The sequence below is a fragment of the Camelus bactrianus genome, chromosome 4 (genome assembly GCF_048773025.1).
Source record: "Camelus bactrianus isolate YW-2024 breed Bactrian camel chromosome 4, ASM4877302v1, whole genome shotgun sequence".
Classification (NCBI taxonomy): domain Eukaryota; kingdom Metazoa; phylum Chordata; class Mammalia; order Artiodactyla; family Camelidae; genus Camelus; species Camelus bactrianus.
Window position 1 is genome coordinate 18,084,584 of NC_133542.1, and position 14,123 is coordinate 18,098,706.

The 14,123-nt window shown below is 39.8% G+C and overlaps 1 protein-coding gene across 6 annotated transcripts in view; it reads right to left on the reverse strand.

Moving 5' to 3' along the window:
* Window positions 1-14,123, reverse strand: part of FOCAD (focadhesin) — a 237,482-nt gene that overhangs the window by 11,980 nt on the left and 211,379 nt on the right. For all 6 annotated transcript variants that reach the window (XM_074361508.1, XM_074361510.1, XM_010946018.3 and 3 more), the window contains 4 exons: window positions 8,255-8,383; window positions 6,064-6,179; window positions 3,310-3,570; window positions 2,557-2,646 (listed from right to left, as the gene is read on the reverse strand). In XM_074361508.1, coding sequence (XP_074217609.1) covers window positions 2,557-2,646; window positions 3,310-3,570; window positions 6,064-6,179; window positions 8,255-8,383 — 596 coding nt within the window. The remainder of the gene's footprint in view (window positions 1-2,556; window positions 2,647-3,309; window positions 3,571-6,063; window positions 6,180-8,254; window positions 8,384-14,123) is intronic.

The window sequence follows — 14,123 nt, forward strand, 5'->3', positions numbered from 1 at the left end:
AAATTTGTATCTGCTACTATGACTTTGGCAGCTTCCCAATACATAAAAGACTTTTCTGATGAGATTGCTAGTCAGATTGACAAATACGATGTTATGATTTGTATGATGAAATGTACCAACATTTGGAAGATTTTCAAAACACAGTGACTCAATATTTTCCAAATGACCAATCTATCTTACAAATCTTACAGTATTATACAAACTCATACATTGGTAAAGACCCAGAGTACAAGGGACCAATGGATCTTAATGTAACAGAGTCTGTGAAATTCACTGATACGGTTTCAGATTCCACAGGGCAACTAACCTCTAAGAAACTAGCACTTGTTGAGTTTTGGCACAATATCAAAGAAAGATATCCACAGTTGCTTGAAAAGACTTAACAGACGTCCCCATTCCACCTACGTATCTGTGTGAAGCTGGGTTTTGTTCATACACTTCACCAAGACAACATCACAACACACTGATTGAAGCAGCAGCTATGAGAATCCAGCTGGCTTCCATTAGGCCAGACATTAGATTTGCAACAATGTAAAAAAATGCCACTTTTCTCACTAATTTGCTTTTTGGAAAATTTTTTTTTCTTATTTATGTTAAGATGCAATGGGTTTACTAATATTACTTTCTAAGTAAATATTTTAAAAAACTTCCTAGTTTTACATTTCTAATATGGTAAATACGGACAGATAAAACCCGTATAAGTAAAAGCTCTTCTGAGTCCTCAACAATTTTTAAGACACTAAAGTGGATCTGAGACCAACAAGTCTGAGGGCCACTGTGTTGACCATTTAACCCTCACACTGAGCTTGTGTAACAGATCGCTATTATCATCTCTCCTGTACAGACGAGGAGACAAGCACAGAGGTTAGGTAACTTGCTTAATGCCACACAGAGTAAGAACTGAAACCCAGGAACTCTGAGCTCTTTACCACTGCCTTCTTCTTACCTCTCTTCTTTCCAGAAATGAGTAGAATACACCGGCCTCCGCAGAACACAGTAACTCTTTTGGGGACATCAGAACACCATTTAGAATGTTCTAGGGGCAATGCTCTGAATGCCACTTTAGAAACCCAAATGAGTAACCCAACAACCTTTAGCTCTAGGTACCATGAAGTAAATTATATTAATTACTTCCAACTATATAACCTGAATATAATAGTAGGATATAATAAATTATATGAGTGTAGTAATTAGGATAATAAGTTATAAATGAGCACTTGCCTTAGGTGTGGCACTCTTCCAAGAACTTAACATGAATTGAGTCATTTAACTTAAATCATTCAACACTCAAAACAACCCCATTAGGGAGGTGCTATTATCTCCCTTTTATAGATGAGGAGACTGAGGCAGAGAGAGGTCACATTGCTAGAAAATCAGACTGGATTTCACATCTCGCCTGTGAGGCTCCAGAGTCCATTCTCTCAAGCATTTCCTTATACTTCTTATCCTTGCTTAAAACCAACTAATCTCCAATACACTGATATCCCAAACATTCTAACAGTGGTTCTCAAAGCTTAGGATGCACTGCAATCACCTGGAGGGACTGTCAAAACACAGACTACTGGGCCTCCCTTTAGAGTCTCCAATTGAGTAGGTCTGAAGTGAGACTCCAGAATTTTCATTTCTATTTTTTAAAGTTTTTTTTTTATGGAGGGTAGGTAATTAGATGGATTTATTTGTTTATTTATTTAGGAGGCACTGGGGCTTGAACCCAGGACCTTGTGCATGCTAAGCACGCACTCTACCACTGAGCTATATCCTCCCTTAAGAATTTTCATTTCTAATCAGTTGCCAGGCTGATGCTGCAGGTCCAGGGGCCATATTTTGAGAATCACATGACATGATGACCAACAGCAATGTGATGGCTCACAGTTCTCTAGACCTTTGGTATTACCTGATATGCAGGGATGCCATTTGAATAAGTAGGTCCATTGGGATTCACTTATTCTAAAAAATTATTCATGTTTTCTCTGCAATTCAAATTTAACAAGATATCTTGTATTATATTCTAAATCTGGCAACTTCCCTCTTACGCTACTTTTTGCTTATTTGCCCTTTGACTGGATGTGGGTGTAAGAGGTGCTTATTAATTATCTTGTGTCACTGATAATAGTGTTTTTCACTCAGCCACCTTTCTTCATTCCAAAAGGATCAGTATCGGGTGAAGGAAAATAAATGTGAGAACAGAACTATTTATTTAAACCTTCTATGCACCAGAAAGTGCTTTGCTCAGAATATTACCATTCTTGTGGATTTTGTGTTGAGGATGTTGTCCTGTACTTATTTTTGCCCACAGGTAACGCTAAAAGTGTTCTTGACAAAGTGGAATTAATAAGGTTAAAAATTTATTTACTCATCCATCCGTCTACACTGCCACATACCCAACCATATGACTAGGCGGGATACGAGATCCCACGGTGAAACAGAGAGAGTTTTCCTGAAATTAGTCAGTAACAAATATGAAGCAAAGACAGCTTTGGCAAGAAGGATACTCTAATCATCTCTTCAATGGTAATTCCCATATCAATAATAAAAAGAACATAGATACGTTATTACCTTCGTAATCTGGGCAACCCGACTGGCTTCATCGTCCGTCATTTCCGAGAGGCACTTTGCTACAGTGATATACAGCTCTAGATCGTTTCTCTGGTAAAGAAAAATCCCAAGCATGTCAAAATTCAGCGTAAGATAACAACTATATTCTCGATATTCTGGCAAATCATTAGATATGCTTATCTCCATGAGCAGCAGCCGATGAGATTTTAATTTTATCCAAACCAAAACACATGACCAATTTTTATCATTTAAAAAAAAAATCTTTCCTGTTATTTTATATACTTTGTTCGGCTGTACTTTTTTCTCCTTATCAGAACCCATCATTCCCAATGCAGTTTTAACTTCTTTGTAAAACTACATTTCAGAGGTCTGTTGGGGGGAGGGGCAAGGCTAGTATTAAGTCACTTGATACAAACAGCGTATGGGACAACATGCCAAGGATTCTCCAAGAGTACAGTGTAAGGGGTTCTGAGCCTGCTCATCTTCTACAGACATTTGGTATAAAAGGTCTAAGAGCAAATCTCCTGGGGCTGCACTGGTTAACCTGCTTCTGAGCTTGCTCAAAACTTTGGTTCTAAATATTCAACCTCAATTTAGATCTTGGAAGCAAACACATTCTTAGTGAAGAATGTGGTTATTTCTTGCTAGCCTTCCCACCACATTCTTAAAACATACACTTCCCCGCTTTGCCAAAAAGGCTTTAAAAAATCCCAAACATAAATTGTCAGGAATGTAAATATTTTTGTTTCTCACCCGAATCTTATTTGGCAGAAGGTCAAAAATTTTCCCAGTAGCTTCGCTGAGTAGACTCCAGAGGTGGTGGGTAGGGCTGGGCAGTTTCATGGCCTGGCTCAGACCCTGTAAGGCACTGGGGCGTAACTCAGGACTGGAAAGTGGGGAGGCTGCTTTAAAAACTGCCACCATTAAGCTTTCAACAAAACCCATGATTTGTTCATCAGAGACATGTTTTATCCACAGAGGCACAGATGCCAGGAGATATTTCTTGATATTCAGCTGAAAGCAAAATAGAAGAGGTCAGATGTAAACAGAAGAGGTCTGGGTTTGTACTGCTTAAAACCTATAGGTCATCACTGTGTTTGAGGGTAGACTGGAAGATAAAGGGTTCAGGTTGCTTCCTGGCCCCTCATTTCCCCACAGCGTCATGGTCCAGTGGGCCACCGATGCATGTAATTTTAGCTGCAGCAGTGACTTTTGATCCAGGGTGACTCATGTAGATATACGCTATCTGCCAAGCCATCTGTGAACTACTCATCTTAAACCTTGGATTTTTTTCAGCAAGGGAAATAAAATGCTACTTCTAAAAGTACATGACAGTTGCTATTCAGTCTTAAAAGGTCATGTTCTCTGGCAAGTAAAGCTCCTGAAGATGAAGGCTCAACTGCTGGAAATCAACTAAACAGAGTATCTGATATCATTCCTTTCTTCTTCGGAGGAAGCAGAAAAGAAATAATGAGGGGAACTGGCATTCTCGGGCCATTTCTGACCAAAGAAGAAACAGCAGAGCATGTGGAGCTGACCATGCATCTTAGGATGCAGGAGAGCTAAGAAGAGGCGTGGTTAATGATAGCTGTGTGCCGTAGACTTGAAGAAAGCAGGCTTCAACAATTCTTAGAAACTGAAGTATGATACTAAAGGAGCAGCAAGTCAAAAAGAAGTGCTTTAAAAAATAAAATCTGACAAAAATCAGCCAACTTCAAAAAAGATCAATGTAGGAGCACGGATTATCAGAAGCTTTCGCTTTAAAGAACATGCTACTTCACATTGTTTTTTAAATAAGAAGGTACACAATTGAAAAAACAAATCTACAACTTAGTTTATTAATTAACAAAGATAATAAGAAAGGTTCATAATCAAGGACAAATGCAAAAAAAAAAAAGGACAGATAAAAAAGAAGTGGAGGGATAACTAAAATGTAGAAAAATTTCTGAGGTAAAAAAACAGGCTGTTAGAATTGTACTTGATTCAAATGGAAGAACAGTGTTTAAGACACAGGCTTTTGAGTCAGCCAGACTCCTTCTACCATTTATTAACTATGTAGACTTTGCTTAGCCTCCATTTGCCTCCATTTATCAACCTGTAAAATGGAAATAATAAAATCTACTTCTCAGAAATGAAATAAGCCAGACACAAAAGACTTCATATTGTGTGATTCTATTCTAAATATGTGAAATTTAAATCTGTATGAGAATTTTCCTAAAAACGCAAAATTAGAGGGACAAGAAGATCAGTGATACCCTGGGCCTGAGACTGGGAGTGGGGATTAACTATAAACAGGCACAATGGAATTTTGGGGGGTGATAGAAATATTGGTGATGGATGAAAATGTATAAATGTACTAAGATTCATCAAACTGTACACTTAAAATAGTCATATTCTATGGAATATAACTCAATAATCTTGTAGAAAAAAATGGCCTTCAGGGTTGAAGAGAGATGAAATCTGACTTCTGAAAGTACTGAGTGCTTACCAGTAGCAGGTACATAGCAAGTGCTCTTTAAGTGGCAGCTGGATGGGAGCTGCCTGGAGGAGACAGGTAACGATAACAGCTGACAGAAAGGATGCGGACCTCAATTACACTGACCTTCAATTAAAACGAATTATGAGATACAGGAAAGCTTAAAAATAAGAAGTGCAGGCTAGGGACTGAAGCCAACAGACTAAGGAAATAAAAGATGGCTTTGCACTATTCTCAAAGAATTAAAGCCTCTAGAATAGAGGAATAACAAAGACGAGACTATTTAATTTATCATCAATTGGAAAATCTCTAAGGAATCATGGAGTATGTTTTTTTTTTTTTGTCCTAGCTTGGAATTTACTCAAAATTATATCTCTTTACCAATTTCACATCTTTAGACAATTTTGTCCCATTCTTCCCACCTATCTTAGCCTATACTCTGGAAGGTGCCAGCCCCCTCCCTCCATCACAAATGCCAGGTTAGGATCACTTCTTGCTCAAGCTGAACACCATGGCAGAGACGTTCTAATCTTTTCACCTACACCCTCCCACATACATCCCCTGGTTTCTCTAACTTGATGCCTAACAAAATCCTATCAAGCCGTCAAGGCTCACCTTAATTGCTGCCTTTTCTGTGAACAGGAGGGATCATATATCCAGTGTCTGTGGATTTGCCTTTCTCTCAATACCTACTAAAATGATCATGTGTATCATGTAAACAAATAAACCAGGTTCCAATAACTAGAACTTTCTAGTTGTATGATCTTGAGAAAGGAACTTTAATATCTCTGATTGCCGTTTTCTCTCTTTTTTTTGGTAATAAACGTTAGCTGAAAGCATGAATGGTGATGCCAATGGCAGAGTCCTGAATCACATGATTTTCCCATCTGCTGGCCAGCTCTTATCAAGTCCTTAAATTTTGTAAAACCCCATTTGTCCACTCAACTTTGAGAACACACATCGAAATGAATGTAGATCTCCCCCCAAAGAACCACATCCTCCTGTTGCTCAACACCTTAATTACTACCTACACTCAGACCGTCCATCAGCGGTGGTATCACCCACATTCCCAACAGTGCAGCTGCGTTCTGGGATGACTGTGCCTGGGTCACCATAATTTCAAGACACAGCTGCTGTATCTCCTCACCTGAAGGAGAAGAAAGGAAAAAAATATCTGTAATGTAGCTGCCTCTCTGACTCATTTTCAGGCTTCAGGGTCTCAGATCAAATATCTGCCTGTGGGACTTCTAAAGGTAACAGGGCTTCAGCCATCCAAAAGGTATTTCAAGAGATCTTTTAGTTATGAAGCAAAAGAGTGCACACACTGGATCAGAGTCCCGATTTGTGGAACTGGTAAGGGTCTTGAAGTAGCTCAGGAAATTTCTCTTAAGATATCCAGAGAAACCTAACCACTCAAATACTATCAAACATTTGAGAAAATTCTAGCTAAAAATCTCTGTTTTTCCCTCTTCTCTACCTTGTAGTCAGCACAGAGACATTTAGGTCTAGAAGGACTTGAAGATGTAGCCACATTCTCTAGTGATCCAGTCTTTTTAATTGTCTGATTCCAACAGCAGACAAATTTTTCCCAACCAAACCCTTTCTTTTTTCTAAGGGTTTTTACTAAAACAAACATTTCCAGCACACAAAATCAGGAGAGGGGCAGGAGAACATATTTTTCAAATGAAATCTCTGGAAATACAGTACGGTCACATCATATCTGATATAGGACTGGATTCAAATGAAGGCATTCAAATGAAAAACTGTGTTTAGTTGAACTCATCTTTATCTCTTAAACTGTACGTTAATTATAGTATACAAATCTTTCTGTATATCATATGTAAGTAAGCACCAATTGTAAATAATAGAGCACTCATGGCAAACACAGATATACACACATTTTTATAGCACTGTTAAATTTGTTCTCCCTCCTTTTTTTTTTTGGAGGTGGGGCAAGTACACAAAGTTAAATTTGCATATGCCAATATGCCTACTCCATAAAAGAGAATGCTGTGGACAAACTGAGGTGTGCATTCCCTTTGCCTCTCACCACAAAGTCTGTGGTAAACAGAATAATGGCCCCCAAAGATGTCTACATTCTGATCTCTGGAACTTGTGAATATATTCCTTTGCCATGCAGATATGGTTAAGGTTAAGAACCTTGAGATGGGGGGATTATCCTGGATTATTCATATGGACCCATTAACCATATAAAACCTTAAACAGGGAAAACCTTCCCTGGCTTCAGAGAATCAGAGGAATGACAGTGTGAGAAGGCCTCAGCCCTCTGCTGTCTGCTTTGAAGATGGAGAAACAGGGCCACAAGCCAAGGGATGTGGGCAGACTCCAGGAGCTGGAAAAGGGAGGGAAATGGATTCTATCTGTCTTAGTCTGTTTGTACTGCTTTAACAAAATACCACAAACTGAGTGGTTTATAAACAATAGGAATTTCATTCTCATAGTTCTGGTGACTGGAAGTCCAAGATAAGGGTGCCAGCATGGTCAGGTTGTGGTGGGAGCCCTTTTCCAGGTTGCAGGCTGCTGACTTTTCACTGTGTCCTCACCCTGTGGAAGTGGAGCCACTTTTATAAAGGCACTAATCCCATTCATGAGGGCTCCACCCCCATTACTGAATCACCCTCAAAGGCCCCATCTCCTAATGATGACACTGGGGGTTAAGACTTCAACATACAAATTTGGAGGAAACGCAAACACTCAGACCACAGCACTCTCCTAGGCATCTAGGAAGGAATACTATTCTGCTAATATCTCAATCTTAACTCAGTGAGAAGCATGTTGGACTTCTGACCCACAGAACTTTAAGATAATACATTTGAGTTGTTTCAAGCTACTAAGTCTGTGGTAATTTGTTATAGCAGCAATAGAAAGCAAACAGCATCCCAAAGGGTACTTCCTTGAAACTTAGGATTCTGGTCATGCAGTTTAATAACCATCAAACCATACACCTAGCAACATGCGCATCTCAATCAAGTATTGTTTTGATGAGTGCATCTGGTCTGGGTCTTCAGACCTCCTCCTCCTCACCCTCAGCTATTTAGAAAGTGACTCAGTGAAAGTAACCAGCTGTCCTATCCAAGAAGACAAAGTTCAAGATCCCAGAGGTCCCTCCAGTCACTAGCAACTGTGATACACAATCTAAGTTTCTGTTTACGCCATATCCTGAAAGCAGAGTCTGAAGACCTAAAAACACTTAATATTTACCAAAGTTTAGCCTCATAAGTGGAGAGAGGAGTGAGGCCCAGTTCACAGGAGGATACTGGTAGCTTTCTCCAACAGTTGCTATGGGTTTCATCACGACTTTGAGAAGGGAAGGAGGCAGAGATTCAGGACCTGCAACAGAAAGGAAAAAAATAATAAAACGCATCAACAGCATCATGAAAGTGGAAAATGCCAACTTTCCCTCCTTTCTTCTAGTTTCAAAGGATTTGGTAACACACCTTCAATTGTGTCCAGTCTTTCAATTTTGTGCTTTTAAAGTCAACTGCATTTGCTACAAAACTTGGCTCCCTCTGTTCTTCTCTCTCTTGTTTGTTTCCGGTCTTCCCCTCTTACCTGGACAGGAATATTCTACATTGCTATGTAACAATCTTCCATGCTCCCTTGTGGCTTTTCATCTAACTTCCTAAAAAGAGTAACCTACTCTACGTTACTGCCTTGTCGCTCACTCATTCCTCAATCCACTTCCAGAAGAAGAGACAATTAGTGCCACTCAGGTACATTTCCTTCCGAGAACTCTGGGTCACTGTCAGTCCCTGTGCCTCTAAATGGCCATGTTCTGTCCCATGTGATTCCCTGCTGCTCCTTCTCCTCAGCTTGTGCCATGGCTGACTGCTCCGCGGGAGAGCACCTGAGGTAACAGCTAACCCACAGGTTAACCAGGTATCTATGCCACAGTACATGACTTTCATAATATATACTTTTAACTTTTTTCCAGGTGGGAGGTAATTTAAACTTGAAAAAATGAGACATGATAGCAGTTCTGAGTGGAGCCATAAAGCAAAGCCAAGGTTAGAGTAGTCACTGAGGGTCATGTAGAAGGGAAGTTACAAGGAGGTCAGAAATGATGTATATAAAAGTAGACGACCAAGAAGGAGAATTAAAAGTGGCAGGAGGAGCCACATAAGTAGCAGAAGGGAAATCAGCATTAGCAGAAACCAGCATTAGCAGAAAGAGAAGCAGAGTGAGCAAAGGGAAAAGCATCAGCAGGAAAAGGAAATGCAGGGGTGGAATCAGCAGATAAATCAGCAGAATCAGCAGACACTGAAACTGGGGAAAGCAGAGATGGGGGCAGAGTCAACCAAAGGAAAAACAGCTGCAGAAAGGAGAAGCCTGGAAAAGGAGAAGCACAGAAAGACAGAAGCACAAAGAGCAACAGAATCTGTGGACACTGAGACAGGGGAAAGCAGAGACGGAGGCAGAATCACCAAAAGGAAAAACTGCCACAGAAAGGAGAAGCACTGATAAAGGAGAAGTGCAGGAGAATGGAGAAGCCCAGGAAAAAAGGAGAAGTGAGGCACAAAAAGCAGCAGAATCAGCAGATACTGAAAAGTGGTGAAGCAGAAGTGAGAGCAGAGTCAGCAATAGGAAAAACAGCTGCAGAAAGGAGAAGTACCAAAAAAGGAGCAGCACAGGATAAAGGAGCAGAACAGAAAAAAGAGAAGCAGAGGGAAAAAGGAGAAGCAGAGGGAAAAAGAAGAAGCAGAGTCACAAAAAGCAGCAGAATCTGCAGGCACTGAGACGGGAAAGCAGAGATGGGGGCAGAGTCAGGAAAAGGAAGAACAGCTGCAGAAAGGAGAAGCACAGAAAAAGGAGCAGTGCAGGAAAAAGGAGAAGCACAGGAGAAAAGGAGAAGCAGAGGTGGGAAAAGCAGCAGAATAAGCAGATACTGACAAGCGGGGAAGCAGAATTGAGGGCAGAGTCAGCAATACGAAAAACAGCTGCGGAAAGGAGAAGCACAGAAGAAGGAACAGCGCAGGAAAAAGGAGAAGCACAGGCAGAAAAAGCAGTAGAATCAGCAAATCCCGAAAAGTGGGGAAGCAGAAGCCGGGGGTAGAGTCAGCAATAGGAAAAACAGCTGTGGAAAGGAGAAGCACAGGAAAAAAGGAGAAGCAGAGGTGGGAAAAGTAGCAGCATACGCAGATACTGACAAGTGGGGAAGCAGAAGCCAGGGACAGTCAACAACAGGAAGAACAGCTGTGGAAAGGAGAAGCACAGGAAAAAAGGAGAAGCGGAGGTGGGGAAAGTAGCAGAATAAGCAGATACTGAAAAGTGGGGAAGCAGAAGCTGGGGGTAGACTCAGCAACAGGAAAAACAGCTGTGGAAAGGAGAAGCACAGGAAAAAAGGAGAAGCAGAGGTGGGAAAAACAGCAGAATAAGCAGATACTGAAAAGTGGGGAAGCAGAAGCTGGGGGTAGAGTCAGCAACAGGAAAAACAGCTGTGGAAAGGAGAAGCACAGGAAAAAAGGAGAAGCAGAGGTGGGGAAAGTAGCAGAATAAGCAGATACTGACAAGTGGAGAAGCAGAAGCCGGGGGCAGAGTCAGCAACAGGAAGAACAGCTACAAAATGGAGTACAGGAAAAAGTAACAGCACATGCAGAGAAAGCAAGATAAGTAGAAAATTTAGTACAAGTTGAAAAACAGGGGGAAGCAGAACCAGAAGCAGAGTCAACAAAAGGTAAAACAGCTAAAGAAAGGAGAAGCATAAGGAAAAGAAGAAACATATAAACATGGGCAAATAGTTTGAACAGACATTTTTCCAAAGATGATACACAAATGGCCAACAAAGATATGGAAAGATACTCAACATTACTAATCATGAGAGAAATCAAAATCAAAATCACAATAAGATATCACCTCACATTTTTTAGGATAGCTACTATTAAAGAAAAAAAGAAAGAAAAGAAAAAGAAGAAAATAAACAAGAAGTGTTGATGACAATGTGGAGAAATTGGAATCCTCGTGGGATTATAAAGTGGTAGAACCGCTATGGAAAACAGTATGATGGCTTCTCAAAAAATTAAAAACAGACCTACCTTATGACCCAGCCATCCCACTTCCAAAAGAATTGAAAGCAGGGTTTTGAAGAGGTATTGTATGCCCCTGTTCGTAGCAGCACTATTCACAATAGCCAAGAGGTGGAAGCAACCCAAATGTCCATCAAAAGATAAATGGATAAACAGAATGTAATATATACATACAATGAAATAGTATTCAACTTTTAGAAAGAGAAGAAATCCTGTCATATGCTACAACATGTCCTTAATCTTCAGGACACTACGATAAGTGAAATAAGCCAGTCACAATAAGACCAATATTGTATGATTCTCTTTATCTCTGGCATCTAAAGTAGTCAGTAGAAATGGAAAGCAGAATGGTGGTTACCAGGGGTCAGGGAAGGGAGAATGGGTAGGTATTGTTTAATGGGTACAGAGTTTCAGTTTTGTGAGATAAAAAAGTTCCAGAGATTGGTTTCACAACGGTGTGAATGTAGTTAACACTACTGACCTGTATACTTTAAAATGGTTAAGATGGTAAATTTTATGTTATATGTTTTTTATAATTAAAAAAGTTGAAAAAAAAAGAGAATTTTGGTTTCCAGTTTTGCACGTAAGGAGCTTGGAAGTGGCCACTCTGCCCTAACATGTAAAAAGCTGAACAGACTGAGAAGAACACAGGCCAAACTGCTGCCCCCAAGTCTGGAGAGACAGAGAGATGAATACAGGGAGTTGTGGCTTACCAGAGCAGAGGCTCATGAGTAGAAAATGCTGCAGGAACAGTGATGGGGTAGGAAAACCTCAGCTGTACTTGATAAAATGCTGGAGCCTCTGTGTGGACAACTCCAGTGCCCACAACTCTGATAACCAAGAGGAAATGGACCAATTCTTTGAAAGACACAATCTGCCAAAACTCACACAAGAAGAAATAGAATAGACCTACATCTATTTTAAAACTGAATCAATAATTAATAACCTTCCAAAACAGAAAGCAACAGGCCAAGATGGGTTCGCTTGTGAATTCTACCCAACATTTAAGGAAGAAATTATACCAATTCTCTTCAATATCTTTAAGAAGATAAAAGCAGAAGGAATACTTCCTAACTCATTCCATGAGGACAGCATTACCCTAATACCAAAACCAGTCAGAGATGTAAGAAAACTACAGACCAATATCTCTTATGAACATAGATGTAAAAGTCTTCAACAAAATATTAGCAAATTAAATCAAACAATGTATAAAAAGAATTATACACCGCAACCAAGAATTTATCCCAGTTTTCAAACAAGTGCCCTAGATAAAAAGAAATACAGGAATGCTTTATAGACAATGGATTTGGAACTGAGAAGGCCTAACCATACTTGTTAAAAGGATCCAGATGTTTTAAAAATCCAGATACAAAGTTGCTTTAAATCCCTCATCCAGTTGACAGCCTCAAAGAACCCTGATATAAATGGCATGCATATCCCAACATAATGCATTACAACAGGACCCATTATCACACATACTTTGGCTACACGGAGGATCAACGCCACAATGCACATGTGTAACCCCTATAGGTAAAGTCTGGTAACAAGACGGCTAGCAGCCGCTGGCGTGTCTATTCCCCATCACCAGCATGTCGCTTGTGCAGTGTGGATATATCTTTACCTTCTTCATCTTTCACGTCGTTTAGAAGCAATATCATAGATGTATGTTATATATATATATATATGATTAAAGCAGTAGATCAACAAATATTTGAAAACTATATGTGCCAAGTACTCTGTACTAAGCATTTAGGATAAAATACAGCTGTTCTTCCTGCCCGTGAGGAAATTACAGTCCAAGTGGAAGATAGACTTTAAACAAAGAATCAGAAATAATTAAGCATATAATTACACATATGTAAAGTACTATGAAAAACATAAAGGAAAATATCACATAAGAATCTGGGCGGTAGGGGTATAGCTCAGTGCTTGCTGTGCACAAGGTCCTGGGTTTAATCCACAGTGCCCCTGTTAGGGGGAAAAATAAATAAATAAAAAATAAAATAAAATAGAATAAATAAAAAATAAAATATAGCCTTAAAATATATAAAAGCAACAATTGCTGCCACTGTAAGTAGATATGGACAAGCGCATTACCATAACAGATTTTAAATAATTTCTCTCAAAAAAAATTTGTACTAATCAAGAAACATCAGGGAATCCTCCCGCATCCCCCACTGAGGAAAGGATGTTTAAAACAATATGGAAAGACCAAAAAAACAAAAACAAAACAAAAGAAGATGGAAAGGATGAGTAGGATTTTTCTAGACAAAGTCCTTAGAAAACACAGGTACAGATAATGACAGCATGGCATATTTGTGGGGACTAAGAGATGCTTCGCACCTTGCCAGAAACCACTCTACAATCAAGACAGCTGTCGAAAATAGTTGCTGATTCTGATACATCAGTTAGATACTAAGAGTTGGTAGAATGTTCTGTCTTAAGACCAAGTACTTCAATAACATTCAGCATTATCAGAAACAAAAACATCCCTGAGCCCCTTAGCACCAGGAAGGCTGCCAAGCCCAACAGAAATCAGGGCCTGAGAGAGAGAAAGGTAGCTTTAGCAGGGCTGTGGCAAATATATTGAGAATACTGGGAGCCAGGTTTTTTAGTCAGAGAAGAAAGTTACAAATATGAAGAGGGAAATGCAGAGTGAACCCTGTGATGCTGAACTGGAGATACTGGTGTGAACTCATGGTTTTCAATGTATATAGGTAGATACAGTGATAAATATAGACATATGAGAGAGAGAGAGAGAGAGAGGATTTCCTAAAGTCCACTGAAAGGGCCTGGGAGCAGTGATTGCCCCAGTAGCAATGAAATGATTTGTACCCAGATCTTGGCTTTTAATATCATTCTCCACCAAAAGAAACTTGAGTTACCTGGCTATTATAGGGCTGAGGATAATACAAGATGAACCTAGAACAACTCTGTGTCCCACAAAGAAAAGGAAGTACTCAAAGAATGATGAGGTCATGTCACAAAAGGACTCAAGAGTCAACTTAAAGAGGCTCTTACTGATCTAACCTGGAACAATTTGAGAA